Source organism: Eleutherodactylus coqui, chromosome 9 (assembly GCF_035609145.1).
Source record: "Eleutherodactylus coqui strain aEleCoq1 chromosome 9, aEleCoq1.hap1, whole genome shotgun sequence".
Classification (NCBI taxonomy): domain Eukaryota; kingdom Metazoa; phylum Chordata; class Amphibia; order Anura; family Eleutherodactylidae; genus Eleutherodactylus; species Eleutherodactylus coqui.
This window is the reverse complement of record NC_089845.1, coordinates 35,364,152-35,385,757: the sequence shown is the minus strand read 5'-3', so window position 1 is coordinate 35,385,757 and position 21,606 is coordinate 35,364,152. Positions and strand designations below refer to the sequence as shown.

At 43.1% G+C, this 21,606-nt stretch overlaps 1 protein-coding gene across 1 annotated transcript in view; it reads left to right on the top strand.

Moving 5' to 3' along the window:
• LOC136578989 (dynein axonemal heavy chain 5-like) overlaps positions 1 to 21,606 on the top strand; it is a 363,128-nt gene that overhangs the window by 290,813 nt on the left and 50,709 nt on the right. The window contains exons 62-65 of the mRNA XM_066579223.1: positions 418 to 594; positions 8,706 to 8,900; positions 13,675 to 13,830; positions 14,018 to 14,200. Coding sequence (XP_066435320.1) covers positions 418 to 594; positions 8,706 to 8,900; positions 13,675 to 13,830; positions 14,018 to 14,200 — 711 coding nt within the window. The remainder of the gene's footprint in view (positions 1 to 417; positions 595 to 8,705; positions 8,901 to 13,674; positions 13,831 to 14,017; positions 14,201 to 21,606) is intronic.

The window sequence follows — 21,606 nt, the reverse complement described above, 5'->3', positions numbered from 1 at the left end:
CTTAAACCTGAGGCGCCCGTAACTGCAGTCTGTAGGGGTTGCCTGGAGGAGCTGTAGTATTTTGCTCTCATACTAGGTTGTCTAGTACACCTCAGTATACTGCAGTTTGCCCTATTATTTGCACTACACAGTGACTTATAGCTACAGGTACCATGCTCCATCTGATTGGCTGACATTTCTCGAGTGCAGACCAATCTTGCTCATTGCTGAGCATCGACCACGGTTGGAAAATTACCATGTACCTAACCTAAGTCCATGTTCAATGAATAAGTGCCATTCCTCTTACCGTGAATGACCTTTTTTTAATGTTCTTGAAATGGACTTGATATCTCAAAATATACATAAAAGAAAAGCAAACTTTATAAAATGTTTTTTACGTTTTTTTTTATAAATCTTCTTTTTTCCCCTTGCACCTAGATACGATGGACAGAAAGTAGCAAAACCTTCCAAAATCAAATCATTCGACTAGTAGGGGATGTCCTCTTGGCCACTGGCTTCCTGTCCTACAGTGGTCCATTTAACCAGGAATATCGGAGTCTTCTGCTTCAGTTATGGAAGAAGGAAATGAACCATAATAGAATACCACACAGCGATGTAAGCATCTTATCCAATGATTTCGCTTCCTGATTGGGCATATTACTTCTTCTAACTGTTATCTAGTAAATCAGGATGTCCAGGAGATTGTTGGGTGCAACTGCTGGATTATTGGAAGGATTTTTGAATGCTCTGCCTAAATCCCTAACCGGTCTCAATCTCTCTTCCAACCACTGAAATCATCCTGCCTAATATTGGCTCCATGTAGAGGGAGTACCTTGGGGTAATCATACCTACTTATTTTTGTTGGGTTCATGAGGTGTTTTGTCTCCACCATGAGATAACTTCTGAACAAGTACATTTTACTGTTTGGGGTATGTGCTATAGCGATTAACGACTAGTATTCACCCAACTTGGATTCTTAGTATTAAAAATAGTCATTAGCTCCGAGTTCTTTATTTTAAGGATGCCAATAAAGCTTATGTTTTCATTTTCTTAGGCAGTGACCCATTGTAAATCAAGTTTATTTGCCAAACTTACAAACTTTCAGCTGCCTGCAAAAAACAATCAAACAGGAAGACTTTAAATTGCTCAACACAACTATTATCACTAATGGTTTCTCCAAATTCAACACAAAATATCACGTTTAATGGCTAATTGCAGTCACAGAATTATTTAACTTCCTGTCATGCGAAACGCCTTCAGTGCTTAGTAGAGCACTCTTATGCGGTTCTGACCTGCTGCATATGTGAGGCATAGCATCAGCTTCTGACAGTGTTCCTGAGGAGTCTTAGCCTGTTCCTCATTGGCCATGGCCTCCAGAAAACTAACATTCTGTGGTTTCTGTGCTGCAGATGCTTTCTTCAAATTCTACCCAAAAATTTATATGGGGTTTAGATAAGGCGACTGTGATGGCAACTCCAGAATCCTCCAGGACTTCTGAAACCAAGCCCTGGTGCACTTTGAAGTATTCTTGCGATCATTGTTATGTTGGAAGGTCCAATTACACCTAAGTTTCAGCTTCCTCACAAAAAGAACAATGTTTTCTTCCAAGATTTGCTGATACTTGCTTGAATCCATCTTGTCCTCCACATGCTGTAGGTTTCCAGTGCCGGAGGAAGTAAAGCAGCCCCTGAGCATCGCTGGGCCACCATGCTTCACTGTAGACAGGGGGTTGGTTTCAGCATGTGCCTCATTCTTCCACCTCCAGACATACCGCTGATACACAGGCCTGAAACGTTCTAGTTTCGTTTCATTGCTCCGCAGAACAGAATCCTAGGACTTCTGTGGCTTGTTTATATGGTTTTCAGCATATTGAAGCCGATTTTTCTTGGGCTTTTAGGTCATGAAGACCTTCAGCATTTAGTATACACCTTACTGTGCAACAGAAACCTCAGTGTCTGCTGCCACCAAATCTCACGGCATCTCTTTTGCAGTCACTCGAGAGTTTTTGACCATCTGTGTCCACAGGAATATGGTGGCGGCTTCCACTTTCTGCCACATTTAGGAAGTGTATCCAGTGTTCCTTTAACTTTGAATTTGCACAACAAGTATCCAACAGGATCTCTAGGAACATTCAATGCCTTTGCTAACTTTTTTTGTATCCTTTTCGTTGTTTGTGCAAGGCAGTGATCTCTTCTCTTAACTTTTTGAACCACTCTCTTGATTAAGCCATATTTCTAGTATGCAGTCAAATGTTGCAGTTAACAAAGACCTAACTAATCCAGGTATTTGATGTGCATTATGTCAAGCACACCTGATGCAATTGGTGAAGTTCTTGATTAGTTGCATCAGGTGTGCTTGAGACAACATCTGAATTACATATATGAGGGATTCTATTCACAGGTTTGAATAATTCTGAAACTGCAGTTGTCATTAAAAGTGGCATTTTGTGTTGAATTTGGAGAAAACACTTGTTATATTACTTGTGTTAAGCTATATAAACTCTTCCTGTTTGATTTTTTTCACATAGCTGGAAGTTTGTAAATTTGACAAAAAACTTAATTTACAATGGGGGCTCATTTTCATTGCAACTGTAGCATTAGGACTGTCAAGCTAATATTCCAATACATTTCCACTTGCTGGGTGTAATGGGGTGCAGCTGATATCAGGACGCAGCCATCAATGTGATAATGGTGAGAGCCCATGATATGCGAGTTCATCCTTTACCTCAGTTTCTCGCTATATCAGAAGCACCTACTACCTGTGGCTATATACACAGTGTGGCTTATTTACTCATACTGTCTAAGAGTAAAGCCACTCTCACACATGCGTTCAGATAAACACCGCTCAAAACCGCGCCATTTTACTGCAATTTTGAGTGGCATTTTTGAACGCATGGTAAAGGATTTGGCAGTACTTTTAAATGCAGAAAAATAGAACAGACTTCGCTCCGAATGCCACGCTAATTGCTGTAAAAAGCGGCTGACCTTACAGCGGCCTTAGACAGTACAAACGTAGACTAGAAATGTGCCAGATTTATCATAGTAGATCTGCTGAATGATACATCTGTCAAATTGTAAGACTGTCTTGTCTAAGTTTTTAGAACACCTGACAATTTTGTCAGAATTTTCAGAAATTTGGCACATTTTTTGACACAATTTAGACCCTCTTTTGGACAAGTCGCAAACATGTCTAAAATCACATAGTAAATATGGTGCAAAGCATGTAAGACAGTTTTCTGGCACAATTTGAATCCAGACAATTGTCATATTATGAATAGTAAGTGTGTCCCAGTTTGTTTGTAGAGGAGCTCAAATATCTTACTCTGTATATGTAGCATTAGGAATGTACTTGCTGGATTTGATGGGTTCACCCATTTCACCCGTATTAATAATTCTGGTAATAACGTTCCTTTCACAGACTTAGTTGAGAATTCTGCTCTCTTTGTGACTCTAAACGTCTACTTGCATATCCTGTACAGGTTTACTCTAAGAGAAAGAGACACTTTCAGTAGAACCAAAACCCATGAGCAGGTTGGCATGTAATCTATGTAGTGGCATAGAAGTGGGATGAACATTTTACAACTGCAACTTTTGATGATGTCAGCATGACGTGAGCGCCAATGGAACAAGACATTTCAGAACACTGCTTGCTTATGCAAAGGGAGGAGTTCCGGAAGACCAGTTGTATCCGTGCATCGTGTGCATGTCAAGACTTACACATCAAACATTTGTAACTTAGTTACGGAAACTTCAACCCTTTCCAATCCACTGTCTGACGTCTGAAGACATTATGATTTAAGGCTGTACAGCTCCGATGTTGCAAGACGTCCGTCAGGGTTCTCTTACTGTATATTGCCAGCCTCTCTGCTGTCGGAGCCTATCCAACGTGTCACCTCATGCAGTACTGGCTTTAGCCAGCATATAGCGCCGTTGTATAATGGCAGAAAGAGTAAGCCCCCTAGGAAAACCAGGATACACATTGGATTGCAAAGGGTTAAAGTCTAAAAAAAAATCATGGAAGTCTTTTGGTTCTATCAATAATTGGTTTCTGTGAAACATTGAAGGTGTCTATTTCTTCTATAGTAACCGGGTACTTCTAGGAGTCTTCCGGTAGCTCTGACAAATGATAGAGTAGAACAGAAATGGTTGTACTATATCAAATTGAGTCATGTCTCGGGCAAGGTCATTTTAGTTAAAACGGCAACAATATCATTAGAATGTATTTCTGAAGACGGGAAGCTCGGTCCTGCATAGTTATTGGCAAGCTGAGCTTTGCAATTGTCTAATGAAATATGTATCTTATATCACTAATCAAAGTGTTCCAGCTCGTCAAATGATTTACATAAGGTTATATTAAAATGGAGCGTAAGTCTTTAGGATGTTTTTCGGCGTGCTGTGCCCATGAAAGATTGAAAGAAATGACCTCCGTACTCTGTGGTAAATGATGTCCAGTCCACTTTACCTGCCATCCATTACAATGTGCTGCAATACCTTATTCCACATTGCAGTTGTTCATCCTTTCCTATTTAATCCTGTTTGCAGTATTATTTTATACATTTTTACAGAAAAGCAGGTAGCTGTGCATTTTTTTCACAGGAAGATGTTTTTAGGGTGATTTCACACACACTTTTAGTGCCATTTTTCTGGGTGTTTTTAACAGCAAAAGGCTATGGATAGATGTTGGTTGTAGGTCGGTAGGGAAATAAGAAACGCTACAATAGTGTGATTTTTCCGGTTCGGCTTTTTAAAATCATTTGTCGCGTGTTTTTTGGGCCAATGTGTTTTTTTTTTTCCCGCAAACCTAACAGACTGGAGGTTTGGTTAGCACTTTTTTCTGGTATTTTTGCATATTGTTCTCTATTAGAGATGAGCGAGCGTACTCACTAAGGGAAACTACTCGAGCGAGTAGTGCCTTATGTGAGTACCTGCCTGCTCGTCTCTAAAGATTCGGGGGTGGGGGAGAGCAGAGAGGAACGGGAAGGGGGGCTGGATATCTCACTCTTTTTCCCCCCTGCTCACTGCTGCAACTCACCGCTCTCCCCCGCCGGCACCCGAATCTTTAGAGACAAGTGGGCAGGTACTCTCATAAGGCACTACTCGCTCGAGTAGTTTCCCTTAGCGAGTACGCTTGCTCATCTCTATTCTCTATAGAGAAAAGATATTAAAAGTGAGCACATGTAAAAAGTGCCATCGTAAAAAACCTAAAAAAGCGCATGTACAAGTTCAAAAATTGCTGGCTCCTTTACGTATGCTTTTAGAGGCAAACAACTTTACACTTCATGTCTGTGTAAATTAAGCTGTAACACATTTTCTCATCACTATACCTCTTACCTGTCACACTCTGGAGGTCTTCTATGTATACTGCACTCACTTCCATGCAGTGCAGCATCCTGTTTTACACTTATCAGTTACCATCTTGATTTCTAAATTTCCTCCTTCCTGTACTTTTTCTGTGTTGTGCTTTCAATCCCATGATACATCAGCACAGCATAATATGGGCAGTTAGAGCCAGTACCAACTCCGCCTGCTGGGAGGACAGTGTGGTTGTCATCACCATCTTTTTTCATCTGAATAAGCCAAAAGATAATAATTATACAGTCATGGAAGATAAACTGTGTTCTCCTTCATTATAACTGTGTGACAGGAACATCTAATCATCAACAGTAACTGTGATAGGAGTCTCTGCTCCCTCTCTCCCCACCCCGCCAGTGTAAAGCCTGTGTGGTACAATCCATACTATTTAAAATAGGAAGTTCTAGAGGTTGTGACTCTTGGAGAGAACACAAGGTCAAGTAATTTCTGGGTGTTCACCATGACATCACATGACTCAACTGAAGAGAATTTTCAGGTGGGAAGGAAAAACTAAACAAGGTAACACAAGCTCCAGAACTTTCTATATGGGTGACTAGTTACATAGTAATAAGCAAAAATAATAGGCAAAAAATGTCTCTACTGGAAAAGCCCTTTAAACGGTTAAAGCAGTGGCCACCAAGTATGAACGGCAGCACACGGATCCTTCTAGTCACCCGGTCAGTTCAGTGTGAGGGAATAGTTTTGTCCCTACCTATATTTGGGGAAACTGCAAGTGCAGGAGGGCTGATATGACTGCTGCCCGAATGATCAATCCAGTGGGTAGGTGTAGGGTGTACAGTTAGTGCCCACCGCTCCCACTGTTTTCATAGATTCGTTTCTGCTTAATATGGGAGCTTTATTGGTTTTGGATTGGAATCTTGCACGGTCTACCTCTTGCAGCCAATAGCAGTATACCTAAAACATGCAGAAGAAAGTGGATTGTCTTTTCTATGACAGAATTTACTTTAAACTTTCTTCGTGAAGCTTATCTTGTGAAGCCTCTGAAATCTGACTTCTACACATTACTTATTGATTTTACTGTCAATCATGCTGCTTCTTAGTCTCTACTTCTCGCTTGGACATGGCTTTTCAAGTTCCATTTATGAAGTATTTTGGGCTGTTTTTTGACTGTTTCCAGATCAGTGTATATATTTGTGTCAGTCCAACCTAATGAATACATTGTAGTCAAGATGGAAAGAAGGCATTCCCTACCAAGTGTATATATAGTATAGAAGGCCTTCAGTTCTTCATACTTTATTTTTCAGTTCTGTTTAGAAGTTTTAATTAATTGACTTTGTATTGACTTAACATTCACGCTTGGCCAATCATGGAGATTTATGGAGGACTCAGGAGAAATGCAACCTCAATTCCAAAAAAGGTTTCCGTTATGTAAAATGTAAATATATGTAAAGAAAAAAAATGCAATGATTTGAAAATCTCATCTAACTATATTGTATTCACAGTAGAACATGCAGCATTTCAGAAGGGGGAGGGAGACATTGTTTCATTTCATAAAAAAAAGTTTCTAATAACTTTCTGCGCCTTGCTATCACAATCAAGCTAAAATGTGTTGTGGTAATCCACACAGTGCATTAATTGTGGTAGACTAGCAATGTACTATATCTGCTGGTCATGTGAGACACTCTGGCCAATCAGAAAGCAATGCACAGTGTGCATTAGGGAGTCAGAAAATGGCTGCATCCATATTGGATGGCTTAAAACTGGGCCAGGAAGTGGTGGACCAGAGGGGCAGCAGAGAAGAAGAACTGCAGGTAACATACCCATCTCCCCCTCCTGTTCCAGGGCAGAATTTTGCCACGGGTTCATTTTTAAGATTTCATTTTGGGAGGGGGAGGGGAAGGGGGGGTTGCTAGTAAGCTTTAAAATAAAAACAATACCTGTGTTCACATGAACGGATCTTTTTCAAGCGTTGTCAGCATTTTAGTATTTGGGCCCCCATTTCTAATTTTGCCAATGGCCATGCTTTGTCTAAAACCAGCCCTGTCCAAAAGACCAATTCATCAATTTGGTCTGAAGTCTCCCCTCGCCAAGTATGGGTTAACTATGGTATATTCTGAAGCACTCTTACCAAATTCAATCATCTTACCCCTATATTTCTGCTCTACTGTATGTCAGTAGCTCTAGAGGTTGACAGCATGAGTTTATGGTGCCTCGATGTGCTGCCGTTCATTCTCACTCTTGGTACGTGTCTGTTCCGCTTGGCACTTTGTCTTCGAACAGTCGAATAAATAAATCAAAAAGTTTAGTATGTACAAAGTGGATTATTTAGAATAGTCCAACAAGCATAAACATCCCCAGCCTTCCGTTGTTGTCATTTTAGATTGAAGCAAAGTGATTGAAAGTGTCAAGCCTTCATTGTCACTTTTGGTTTTGTCTAAGAGCAGGACATTTTAATTAATTTTCTCTGTCAGTTCTATATTTCTTGGTTGCGAAAGCATAGAGTAGCTGTCATGGTTCAAAGACTCAAATAAATGACATTTGAGGTTTATGGACCAAAAAAAATGACACTGTAATGGAAAAGTTCTGACTTGTAAGATTGAGTTCTTGTTGAAGTATTTTAGCCCACTACCTCTCAAAGTGCCATAAAGCTGTCAGACCTTCAGTGGCACCTTAAAAAATAAAGCAACAGCAAGGATATTACTTTTCACACCTGTTTAAACAGAGGTGATTGACAGCTCCAGCAATATGGCCACAGTATGTGATTGCACCTATGTGCCCACCCTCCACCATAGCTGCATGCAGACAAGATTTGTTAGTTAACCTTTCAGCTTTTCAACTACTTCGGAGGGTGTAGAAATCCTTATTTGAACTCCCTTGATATCTTTTTAAAAATCTGTCTGTTAGCTCATACAAAACAATTTTTCGCATGATGCAACAAGAGAATGGTTATTGTGCACAATAATCCATATGTTAGAAGGAAGACAGAAACAGTGGAAATAATTCAAGTCTATCAGGTCTTAAAAACTTACAGAAAAGAACATTGAACATGTCGCTGCATTTATGTCTGTCGGAGGAGTCGCTGGGAGGCTCTGGTAGAGCGGGTACCCTGGATGCCGAATCTTTACAATGTTTTCTCTTAACTTTGACAATGATTTCCTCCTTTTAGCCCCAGTATAATCTTTAACTATAGAGGATTCTTAGCAAACACTGACCATCATGACCAAGCTTTGCCGCATAGCAAGTTCCTTCTAGTATACAATATGTGGATGGAATAAGACAGCCATTCGAATGACCTACTATTTGTGTTTCGAGACCAAAACCGAACTGGTTTAAAAAGGTTTAAAAAGACAAAATCAGATATTTTTTGTGACATGTAGGCTTCCTTAGAACTTGAAGATTTCATTTTTTCTTTAGGATCTTAACCTTATCTCTATGCTTGTGGACAATGCTACGATTGGTGAATGGAATCTTCAAGGACTTCCCAGCGATGACCTCTCCATCCAGAATGGAATCATCGTTACTAAGGCATCTCGCTTCCCCCTTTTGATAGACCCACAAGGTCAGGGTAAAATCTGGATTAAAAATAAAGAGAAGAACAATGAGTTACAGGTAAGACTAGCCAAATTACTTTCCTTGCCTTTATATTCCATTTGTAACTAGAATGACTCTTCCCCACCGTCACATATACTGTGCTTTATTGCCATATCCAGATTGTATATGGCTCCGAATGTAAGGCAATTATGTGCACACCATAATAACTCCCCTAATCATTTTGTCATTTTTAGTACTGCTGTACTCTACTAATAATATTTATCTAGCTCCAACATATTGCAGAGGACTTTACGAATCAGAGGGTACATGTGCAGAGAAAATCAGACTTTGTATACAGTAGTAAGCTAACGAACAATTTGAAAAACAGAGTAAAGGCCCCACCCACAAGAGCTTATAATGAGAAGATGAGGGTTACGCAAAAGGCTACAGTACCTGTTCTGTACATTGGTCCAGCAATGATTTACTAACATTGTAACATAGTGTGTAAGGCTGAAGAAATATGTCCATCTAGTTCAGCCTAATTTCCTGCAGTGTTGACCAAGAGAAAGACAAAAACCCAATGAGGTGGAAGCCAATTTTCTTCATTTTAAGGAAAAAAATGTTCCTTCCTGACTCCAATCTTCAAATCAGAATAATCTCGGGATCACCGACCTTTCTGAAGTAATCAGTGATATAACATGTAATAATATTACACTCAAAAAATGCATCCAGGCCCCTCTTGAACTCTTTTAGCAAATTCGCCATCACCACGTCCTCAGGCAGAGAGTTCCATAGTCTCACTGCTCTTACAGTAAAAAACCTCCTATGTTGGGGTAAAAACCATCTTTCGTCTAAACGTAGAGGGCACCCCCTTGTTATAGTCACAGTCCTGGGTATAAATAGATGATGGGAGAGATCTCTGTATTGTCCCCTGTTATATCTATACACAATTATTAGAGCTCCCCCTTGTTACAGTCCTGGGTATAAATAGATGATGGGAGAGATCTTTGTACTGACCCCTGATATATTATACATAGTTATTAGAGCGCCCCCTTGTTACAGTACTGGGTACAATAGATGCGAGAGATCTCTGTACTGACTAAAATATCTCTACATAGTTATTAGAGCTTCCCTTTGGTGAAGTACTGGGTATAATAGATGATGGGAGAGATCTCTCTATTGTTCCCTCATATATCTATATATAGTTTTTAGAGCGCCCCCTTGTTACAGTCCTGGGTATAATAGATGATGGGAGAGGTCTCTGTACTGACCCCTGATATTTCTATACATAGTTATTAGAGCGCCTCCTTGTTACAGTCCTGGGTATAAATAGATGATGGGAGAGATCTCTGTATTGTGCCCTGATATATTATACATAGTTATTAGAGCGCCCCCTTGTTACTGTCCTGGGTATAATAGATGATGGGACAGATCTCTGTACTGTTCCCTGATATATCTATACATAGTTATTAGAGCGCCCCCTTGTTACAGTACTGGGTACAATAGATGATGGGAGAGATCTCTGTACTGACCCCTGATATATCTATACATAGTTATTAGAGCGCCCCCTTGTTACAGTACTGGGTACAATAGATGATGGGAGAGATCTCTGTACTGACCCCTGATATATCTATACATAGTTTTTGAGCGCCCCCTTGTCACAGTTCTGGGTATAATAGATGATGGGAGAGATCTCTGTACTGACCCCTGATATATCTGTACATAGTTATTAGAGCGCCCCCTTGTTACAGTCCTGGATATAAATAGATGATGGGAGAGATCTCTGTACTGACCCCTGATATATCTGTACATAGTTATTAGAGCGCCCCCTTGTTACAGTCCTGGATATAAATAGATGATGGGAGAGATCTCTGTATTGACCCCTGATATATCTATACATAGTTATTAGAGCGCCCCTCAGCTGTCATTTTTGTAAACTAAATAACCCCAATTTGGGTAACCTCTCTGGGTATTGTAGTCCGCCCATTCTGCTTATTATTTCAGTTGACCGTCTTTGTACCCGCTCAAGCTCTGATGTGTCCTTCTTTAGCACTAAATCGGGTACTTTACATAAAACTGCATAAGACCGTTACCAGTCAGCTGTTGCAGAGCGGCTATAGGGCTCTGTAGACACGGGCGCTGAGTGTGACTGGATCCTCTGCACCCTCTACGGTTCTACTCCTCTGTATGTAGCAGATTCATGCCATTGTTTCAGAAATAAAGAACCTGGCTGGTGAAGCCATTCCTTTTAATGTGTATCCTATTATATTTTAGTTTGATCCATCTCGTCAGCGGCTTTATGATGATAATAACACCCTTTTCTCTTTCTTGTGTATCTTCGTTTCACTTAACAAAGATGTGCCTGCAGCCTGGTAATTAACACTGAATTCTGATGGCCCATATGTTGTTAATAAATCTATTGGGAAGCTATAAACATGAAATCCCAATTATAATTTTATTTATCTTATTCTTTGTTACAGAACATAAAACCCAGCCACATGCTGTAAAGTGTTAGGTGTACTTCTGAATATCAGATGAGGCTCGGCAACTTCTATCGCATTGGTTGCACTCCTTTACTTACACCGTGCTTTTATTACCAGGACTTTATGGCTATTAACAACATGATTTCTGATTCTTGTATTTTACCCGACATTTTAAAATACTTTAAAAAACAAACAAAATAAACAAAATGTAGAAATTCTGCCATAAAGGTTCACTTGCTTAACCCCTTAAAGGACGCAGAACTTTTATTTTTTTAATTGTCATTTTTTTCTTCCCCGTTTAAAAAAAATAAATAAATAAAAATTATAACTCCTTTATTTATCCATCGACGTCGCTGTATAAGGGCTTGTGTTTTGCGGGACGAGTTGTATTTTTCAATGGTGCTATTTAATGTACCATATAATGTACTGAAAAACTTTTACAAATTCTAAATGGAGTGAAATTGAAAAAAAACGCAATTCCGACTTGTTTGGGAGGGGGGGGGGTGTCTTGTTTTTACGGCGTACACACTGCAGTAAAAATGATATGAAAACTTTATTCTATGGGTCATTATTAGAGATGAGCGAGCATACTCGTCCGAGCTTGATGCTCGTTCAAGTATTAGGGTGCTCGAGATGCTCGTTACTCGAGACGAGCACCACGTGGTACTCGTCTCGATTAAACGAGCACTGACCATTCAATTCAATGGAGCCGGCAATACAGCCGGCTCCATTGAAAGCAATGGGCTGCCGGCGATCGCGGGATGAATTGTCGGGAAGGGCTTAAATATATAAGCCCTTCCCTGCAATTCATCCAGAAATGTGTAAAAATAAAAAATATATATATACTCACCTTGTCCCGGCAGACGGAGTTCAGCGCGGTTGGCCTGCAGTGGGTGTGAAGGGGGTGTGAGTCAGACATGCCCCTGATTGGCTCAGCGCTGAGCCAATCAGAGACAGATCTCACTCACACCCATTCATGAATTCATGAATGGGTGAGTGAGTGTTGCCTCTGATTGGCTCAGCGCAGCTCTCAGCTAAATGACAGCAGTTCAGTACCACAGTGCAGGGGACAGCAGGAGAAGACGCGGCTGTGCCCCGGCAGCTGAAGGGAGGTGAGCATCTATTTTTTTTGTTTTTTAAATCACTTTTAATTCATTTCCAGGTAATGGCTTATATGTAAAGCCCTTCCCTGAAAAAGAATTCAGGTGTGCCAGCGGACCATTGCCTTCAATGGAGTCGCCGGCAGCAGCAGCGGCTCCATTGAAGAGAATGCCTGCATTTTTATTCTTTTTTACACTAAAATCTTTCTTTTTCAGGTAAGGGCTTATGTTTTTAAGCCCTTCCCGAAAATTCATCCCGCGCTCGCCGGCAGCCCATTGCTTTCAATGGAGCCGGCTGTATTGCCGGCTCCATTGAATTCAATGGGCTAACATCGTTCTTCTCTGCCACAGCTGTTACAGCTGTGGCAGAGGAGAACGATCGTTATGCTGACAGTGGAGGGGGGGGGGGGGAGTCTTACTCTTGCCACTAGTGTGGCTTAATAGTGAGACCTCGGACCCCAAAATGCAGCCCTGCATGTTGCTCCTCGCCTGCCCTATCCATTTCTGTGTTTTTTACATGACTTTGGTGATTTGCTAAGATTTTCACAAATGAAAACCTTAGCGGAGCACCAGTAATATACAAAAATGCTCGAGTCGCCCATTGACTTCAATGGGGTTCGTTACTCGAAACGAACTCTCGAGCATCACTGAAAGTTCAACTTGAGTAACGAGCACCCGAGCATCTTGGTGCTCGCTCATCTCTAGTCATTATTACAATACCAAATTTTTTTTTTGTTGTACTTTTTACTACATTTTTTTCTTGGTGTCCAAAAAAGCGCAATCTTTGCATTGTGTATTTTTCTTTCTAATGACATTCACCATGCGGTATAAATAATGTGCTAATTTGATAGATCGGAGTCTTATGAATGCAGTGATACTAAATATGTTTTTTTAATTTGATTTTTTATTATAAATGGGGGAAAAGTTTTTTTGCAAACTTTTATTACCTTCTATTTTTTCAATAATTAGCAAAGCTTTTTTAAACTAACTTTTACATATTTTTTAAGTCCCCACTGGGGACAAGAACTTGCGAATGTTTGATTATTTCTGCAGTGTGATGTAATACCAAAGTATCACATTATACCGCGATCTGACAGGCAGCTTTGAGAAAGCCCCTGGCTGCCATGGCAACAGAATGGTACACATAATCTTTAGTAAATATGAATATACAATTTAAGTTAATGAAGACTTAAGGAAATAAAAATGCAAGCAGTTTCAAAGGATATGGAAAAGGCTCTCTGATTTTTGCCATTTGTTCTCTAATCACAGGTGACCTCCCTGAATCACAAATACTTCAGAACCCACTTGGAGGACAGCCTTTCTCTAGGAAGACCACTCATGATAGAAGATGTTGGAGAAGAACTTGATCCAGCACTTGACAATGTCCTAGAGAAAAACTTCATTAAGTCCGGATCTACATTCAAAGTAAGACGATTACAATTGTATTAAGGATTCTGCCTGTCGCTACTGGAAGCACCCAATATTTTATAGACAGCTTAGCTGAGCTCCCATAATGCAACGCTACTGAGAATGCAAATACCTAGGACAATCTTTACAGATGCCCATCAAGAAGATAAAGCTGGTGGATTTAAACTGTCTTGGTTTCTTGTAGGTAAAGGTTGGTGATAAGGAAGTTGACGTTATGAAGGGATTTACTCTTTACATCACAACTAAACTGGCCAACCCAGCTTATACCCCCGAAATCAGTGCAAAATCAGCGGTCATAGATTTTACTGTTACCATGAAAGGTTTAGAAGATCAGCTCCTTGGACGTGTGATCCTGACCGAAAAGCAGGTATGTAACCTGTTAATTAAGTATATTTAATTGATACTTGCCAAGTATTGGTTTGGAACACTGACTCACGTCAAGCGTTTCACATGTACATGTCTAATACTATACTTTTCGGTAAGTGACAGCAACTTTCCAATGGAGGTTAAACATTTTCGGACAGACCATATGTTGGCGGAAGGGTGTTCCAGAGCTTGAACATACTTCTTTCTTCACCCCCTGAGGGTCCTACCTCCCCACTGCATACGATTTTTTTCATTTATTGAAGGTGATAGGGACTCTACTGGTTATTACATGTAAGGGTTCGCTTAGGATCCTTCTGCATGGCATGACTGCTTTCACACAACGACTAGAATAGGTCACTGAATGGAGAGGGAGCGCACGAGAGATAACTTCCCGGTGCCCGCCACCGTTCAGAGTACACCGGTAGATCTTCATAGATAAATGACTGCCTGTTTACGCGGGCCGATCGTCGTTTGATTGATGCCTGCCTAAATGGAACGACGAACGATAAGTGAATTAATTATGATTTGTCATTCAGTCGCTGGCAGTGTTTACACTGAATGATTATTATTCAGTTTCGCACGATCCAGCAATTTACTGATCTATAAACGTTTTTTGAATAAGGGCCCTTCCTTTTTTCTCCCTGCACTGTCCATGTTGACTCAATGTGCTCAATAAAAGATATTGATGACACAATAGGGTTATTACTCCTGGTGGTGTCTTGAACATGGAAAAAAAATTAGCCTTACTTGATAAATGATCAAAACAATGGAAACTGCAGTTCAAATGTAAAATAATGTACTTGGGGAGAAGGAATTCTCGGGCTGAGTAACATATTGGCTGTTCTGTATTATCCAAGATTCTAGTAGAGAAGGATTTAGGGGTTCTGACTTCTGAAAGCCTCAAAATGAGTCCACAATGCCGGCAAGTAGCAAAGAAAGCAAGTAGGATACTCAGCTAGGTAGATGTTATAACCAGTAGAAGGAGAGAGATTGTGATCCTGCTGTGTAGAGCTCTGATGAGATAACATCTAGAATACTATGAACAGTTCTGGGGACCTCATCTACAGAAAGACATTGATAGAATAGAATGAGTTCAAAGACGGGCTACAAAAATGGTGGAAGGTCTCAAAAACAAAACTGATCAAGAAACACTAAAAGAACTTAATTTCTATAGCCTGGAGGAAAGCACGGCGAGGGGGCGGGGGTCATGATCGAAACCTTTACATATGTTAAAGGTATAGGGAGGTTCAGGAGAAAATGTTTTCATTAGGAAGCTAAACACTAGAAGAAGGAGGAACGATCTGAGATTAGTTGGACAGGTAACTTAGAAGCAATGCCAGTAAATCTTATTTGACTGGAAGAGTAGTAGACGCTCGGAGCAAACTTCCCACTGTGGTTGGAAAATCAGCAGTAAATAAATTCAAGCTGTCTGGGATGCGTATACTGGTAGATATATCCTTAGAGAGAGAGAGAGAAAAGTTAAATAATATAAGGGTGGCTAGATGGACCATGTGGTCGTTTTCTACCTTCAATCTCCTGTGTTGATATGTAGCTCACAACAGAGGCGTAACTTGAAGCTCCTGGGCCCCGATGCAAAACCTGTAACAGGGCCCCCAACTATAATGCTTTATTCATAGTACTGGGCTCCCTATATGGAGAAGAGAGGCCTTATGGGCCCTCTAAGGCAACCACATCCCCTGCACCGTCTATAGTTACGCCCCTGGCTCACACCCTGGCAGGTCTTCTATGTAGTATTTAGTGCCATTTAAGGATGATTACAAAAATTGGTTCTTCATGCATTCATATGTACATCCTGATATGTGATCTCCATAGAAAAGGGACACAACTAAAAATAAGGCTTGATCTGTGTTTGCTGTGGATGTGTTGGGGTGCCCTGGAACGGAAGATCTGAGAAAATCAGTTTCTCAAACACCTCTTAGCATTTTTCATTTTAATACATTTTTGCAAAATTTCTTGGAGTCTTTATTCCCATCCCTCATTTCATGATGCCTCTGCAGAGCAATGAAGATCTCTCTCTGTAACAGAACAGTTGGAAAGGATCAAAGTGTAGCATCGTGTTCCATCTGGCCACTTATTTCATGATTGTAATGTTCAATGCTCCTGGCAATACAGTCCATATTCCCTTTGCCTCCACAATAAGTCCTGTGAATGTTGCTCTAATAAATGCCTCTTATGTCCTGTACTTATACTGGTTCACTGGTAAACTAAAAAATGTTTAACATACCATTATATACTGGAAGCGAAAATCAAAGCACTGGTTTAAACAGGAGCGGTTCACGACTCTCAGCCTGGGGATCATCTCAGGTTGCTTGCCTTTGCAAAGTATCTCAATGGTATGTATTGTTTTAATTGCAAAACAGCTTTTATACAGTTCCATATACGACCCATTGCATATAATAGCTATTATTTTGTCCAAACTTTTAGTTTTTCTATTAGTTTGCAAAACTATTAATGATGGGAGAATGTAAGCCAACTTCAGATTGACTGACAACATCATGGTTTTCATCTGCGTTGTCTTTATATATGAAACTTGCTATGTTATAGCTTAAAGGGGTTGTCTCGCGGCAAACATCAAAATTTTACTTTACCCCATTCCCCCTGTCACCCCTGGCATAAAATAGCAATTTAAATCGGTTTTTAAGCCGCTTGCTACTCACCAATGTGCTGAAATGTGAAGTTTTAAAAATCTTCTGCCTAAGATGGCCGCAGGTCTTTCCCAGGGATGCACTGCGGTTTTCTCCCATGGTGCACCGCGGGTCTTCTCCCATGGTGCACCATGGGCTCTGTGCGTTCCATTGCCGATTCCAGCCTCCTGATTGGCTGGAATCGGCACACGTGACGGGGCGGAGCTACGATGACGACGCGGTGACCAGCTCTCCGGCACGAGCGGCCCCATTCACCAGGCAAAAGACCGCACAGCGCAAGCGCGTCTAAAAAAGCGAGAAGCCAGCAAAATTAGACGGAGCCATGGAGACGGGGACGCTAGCAACGGAGCAGGTAAGTGAATAACTTCTGTATGGCTCATATTTAATGCACGATGTATATTACAAAGTGCATTAATATGGACATACAGAAGTGTATACCCCACTTGCTTTCGCGAGACAACCCCTTTAAAGAGTTTATAATAATCTTTATTTGTATAGCGCCAACTTATTCCGCAGCACATTAAATGCATGGGGGCTCAATCAGGACGGGGTGGGGTGGGGGTACGGGGGCAGGGAGTGTACAGGATGGGCGTAGTTAGAGGGCAGGGGACTAAAATGAGGGGAGCTGGTATGCTTCTTTGAAGAGGTGAGTCTTTAGGGCACGTCTGAAATTCCATGCATCAGGAATAATTCAGATGCTCTGGGGTAGAGCATTCCATAGGGTCAGTGCTGCTCTGGTAAAGTCCTGGAGGTGAGCATGTGAAGTTCCTATAAGGGGGACATCTAGACGGAGCATGTTGGCAGAGCGCTTCACATGGGCTGGGTGGTGTACGGACAGGAGGGAGGTGATGCATGGTGGTGCAGCACCATGGGGCTCTCTATGAATGAAGGTGATAAGTTTAAATTGAGTTCTGTAATACATGGACAGCCAGTGCAGCGACTGGCATAGTGTGGAGGCATCTGAGAAACGGCTTAACAGGAAGATGAGTCTAGCTTCCGCATTTAATATGGATTGGAAAGGGGAGAGTCTGGTGCGGGGGAGGCCAATTAGCAGTGAGTTGCAATAGTCGAGTCTGGAATGGATGAGGGCAACAACGAACGTCTTTAGTGCATCCGTGGTCAGGAACAGTTGGATTTTTGCAATGTTCTTGAGGTGCAGGTTGCATGTTTGGGCCAGAGATTGGATGTAGGGGGTGAAGGAGAGGTCTGAGTCCAGTGTGACCCCAAGGCAGCGGTCCTGCTATCTGCGGGCTATGGTGGTGCCAGCTTCTAAAATGGAGATGTTGGGTGAAGGTTGGCTGGTAGAGGGTGGAAAGACGAGAAGATCAGTTTTTGAGACGTTGAGTTTGAGAAAAAGGGAGGACAATTTGTTCGAGACAGCGGACAGACAGAGATGTTTTAGAGGAAAGGTGCAGGGATTTCACAGGAAGAGGTGTAGAAGAGGTGAAGAGGAGCACCGCTGAATGAAGCGCGTTTGAGGCGTGAGCCAGGGGTGGTCGTGGTCTGCGATTGATGGCTCTGGTCATGGGGGTGTGGGTGGGTGGTGCTTCATCCAAGGCGCACCTGAGGATGGTGGAGTAATGTTCAGCAGCCAGGTTGGGGCATGAGAGGAGAGAGATGGGGGACAGGGAGGACTCTTGGCAAACTGCTGGGTGTGGATGGTCTGGAGGTTCCTGGAGGTGCAATAGATGGGAGGGTCTGGGGAGATGTTAGGGTGCCTGATGGAAAGGGAGAGGAAGTTGTGATCTGAGAGAGGGAGGGGGAGTTAGTGAAGTGGGAGGTGGAGCAGAGGCGGAGTAAGATTAGGTCGAGAGTGTTACTGTCTCTGTGAGTGGAAGAGTCAGATAGTTGTGGAAGGCCGAAGGAGGAGGTGAGGGTTAGACTTTGGAAGGTAGGAGGGGATATGGGATTGGTTATGAGAATGTTGAAGTCCCTGAGGATGAGGGTTGGGAGTTCACATGACAGGAAGTGGTGGGAGCCAAGCAGCAAAATGATCTAGGAACAGGCAGCTGGAGCCTGGGGCCGGTAGATGACTGCGACCCATAGGGGGAGTGGGCAGAAGAGTCTAAGGGTATGTACTTCAAAGGATGAGAAGGTGAGGGAGGGAGCCAGGGGAATAACCTGGAAGGTGCAATTTGGTGAGAGGAGAACACCTACTCCTCCCTCACGCCTGTCGTCCGATTTGTGGGTGTGGGATAACTGCAGGCCATCTTAGGATATTGCAGCAGGGAAGGCAGAATCATACTGCTGCATCCAGGTTTCGGTAAGGGCCAGTAGGTTTAGGGGCTTGGTGGGGAAGAGATCGTAGATGGTCGGGAGTTTGCTGCATGCGGATTGGCAGTTCCAGAGGGCACTATTGAAGGGAGCAGAGAGGGGTGTGTGCAGACTAGAGCTCTGTCTTTGGGGGTGTCTAAGTGTGGTTTGGGAGGGTATTGGCTATTAGTGATACAGGGAGGGCCGGGGTTAGAGCAGATATCCCCGCAGCTAAGGGTAACAAGGTAGCGAGGGTGAGCAGATGGTTGGGGGATTTATGAGGGTGGCTGTGGTGTTTCTTGGTGGTGAGGGGGGGATGGAGGCATTTGAAGAAGGCGAGAAGCGCGTAAGGGCTATGCATGGATGACGGGAGCAGGGAGGGGCTGATGTAGATAATGTGTTGGGTCTGGGCGTAGGAAGTAGGAGTGGAGGCATGCAGTGAGGATGGCAGTAGAGGTTAGAGCAAAAATGAGTGTATTAGTGTGCAGGGTGTTAGTGTTGGAGGGGATAGCTTGCCTCTTGATCCGTTGAGCGGCCATGTTGAGGTACACTGCATGCTCAGTGAGCAATGTTATGGGTAGAGCAAGCCGTGACAAGTGGTAAGGCGGAGGCAAAAAAAGAGGGGAGTAGCTAGTACAGAGAGGGGAGGATGGCATAGGCATAGACAGGGACAGGACAGAACATGATATAAGTAACACAAAATGTAGCATTAACTGAGTTTTTGACATATCTACGGAATATGTCATAAAAATCAGATAGATGTGGGTCCCATCTCTGGGATCCACAGCTATCTACAGAATGGGTGTACCTGGCCCGGTTGTATGCAGAGACTAGATGTGGCCAGGAGTATAGAAACAGTTGAGTGTTTCTGTACGTTTCTGTTCATTCTGCCATTCTGCCCTATTATCATAACTCCCATAAAAGTGAATGTAAGTCTCTGTAATGGCATAGCACATCAAGCCACATTTTTTTCGCAGTTCCTGAATAATGGAAGCAATGTCGCTCTCTGTACTCTGCTGTTATCATAATTCCCATTCGCTTCCATGGGAGTCATGGAAACAGTGTAGCACATCCGGATCAGCTGTTTCCATGGTTGGCCATGATAGCAATGCCCCTTTAAATTAACCAAAGTCTGACCAAATGAAGTATTTGGTGCACAGTGAAGGATGCTGTGGTTAGGTTGTGTTCATTGGAATTGGAATCTGCACCATTGTTTTTATGGCACAGACTTGAAATCTGCATTGTTTAAAAAAAGAAATAACATAAATGACACTTCTTCACTCGGACGACGCGTGGAATTTGCATGGAGTCTATATGTGGATTAGCCTCAATGGGACTCAGATCTGCAACCTCTGTAAATGCAAATCCGCTGCAGAAATACAAGACTCAACCTCAGATTGCTGCGGCACATTGAGTGGCATATCCATTACGCGCTTCGGGTGTCTTGTCAGGGCAGCATTGCCCTCTAACTCAGGGAGGTCGAAATCGGGTGACAATGCAGACTAGACCAACTTTCCTCAATCTCCATCTGAGAGTATTTTATGTCGGGCAGCTCAGACAATAACATAGAAGTAATTAGGCCAAGTGTTATTATATAATCCATTCCTTAAAGGGGTGGTCTCGCGAAACCAAGTGGGGGTATACACTTCCGTATGGCCATATTAATGCACTTTGTAATATACATCGTGCATTAAATATGAGCCATACAGAAGTTATTCACTTACCTGCTCCGTTGCTAGCGTCCTCGTCTCCATGGTTCCGTCTAAATTCGCTGGCAGCTTGCTTTTTTAGACGCGCTTGCGCAGTCCGGTCTTCTCCTTTCAGCACGAGCCGCTTCAGTGTGCTCCCCGCTACAGCTCTTCTGCGCATGCGCAGACGAGCTGTCACTGCTCGGGAGCGCGCTGGAGCGGCCATTCTGTACCTTCCTCTGTTAGAGGAAGGTGCAGAAACTGGAGCTGCCGTCCGGAGAAGCCGCCCAGCTGTCCTGCCGTCCAGCCGTCCAGGGAAGTGATGGGCCGGGGGGGGGGGCTGCCGCTGCGCCGGGGGGGGGGGGGCTGTCGTCGCTGTGATGCGCCGGGGGGGGGGCTGCCGCTGCGATGGGGGGGCTGTCGCTAGGCCGGGGGGGCTGTCGCTGCGATGGGGGGGGCTGTCGCTGCGATGGGGGGGCTGTCGCTAGGCCGGGGGGGGGGCTGTCGCTGCGATGGAGGGGCTGTCGCTAGGCCGGGGGGGGCTGTCGCTGCGATGGGGGGGCTGTCGCTAGGCCGGGGGGGGCTGTCGCTGCGATGGGGGGGCTGTCGCTAGGCCGGGGGGAACTAGCGCTGGGCCAGGGGGGTAAGTGATGGGTCGGGGGTGATGTTTACTGACAGGTGAAGGCCCCGGAGCCCAGCGCTGGGCTCCGGGGCCTTCACCTGGGCTGAGGGTCTAGCGCTGGGGAGCCGGGGGCTAGCGCCGGTTACCTGCTGCCTGGCGGTGGGTGACTGGTCGGCGG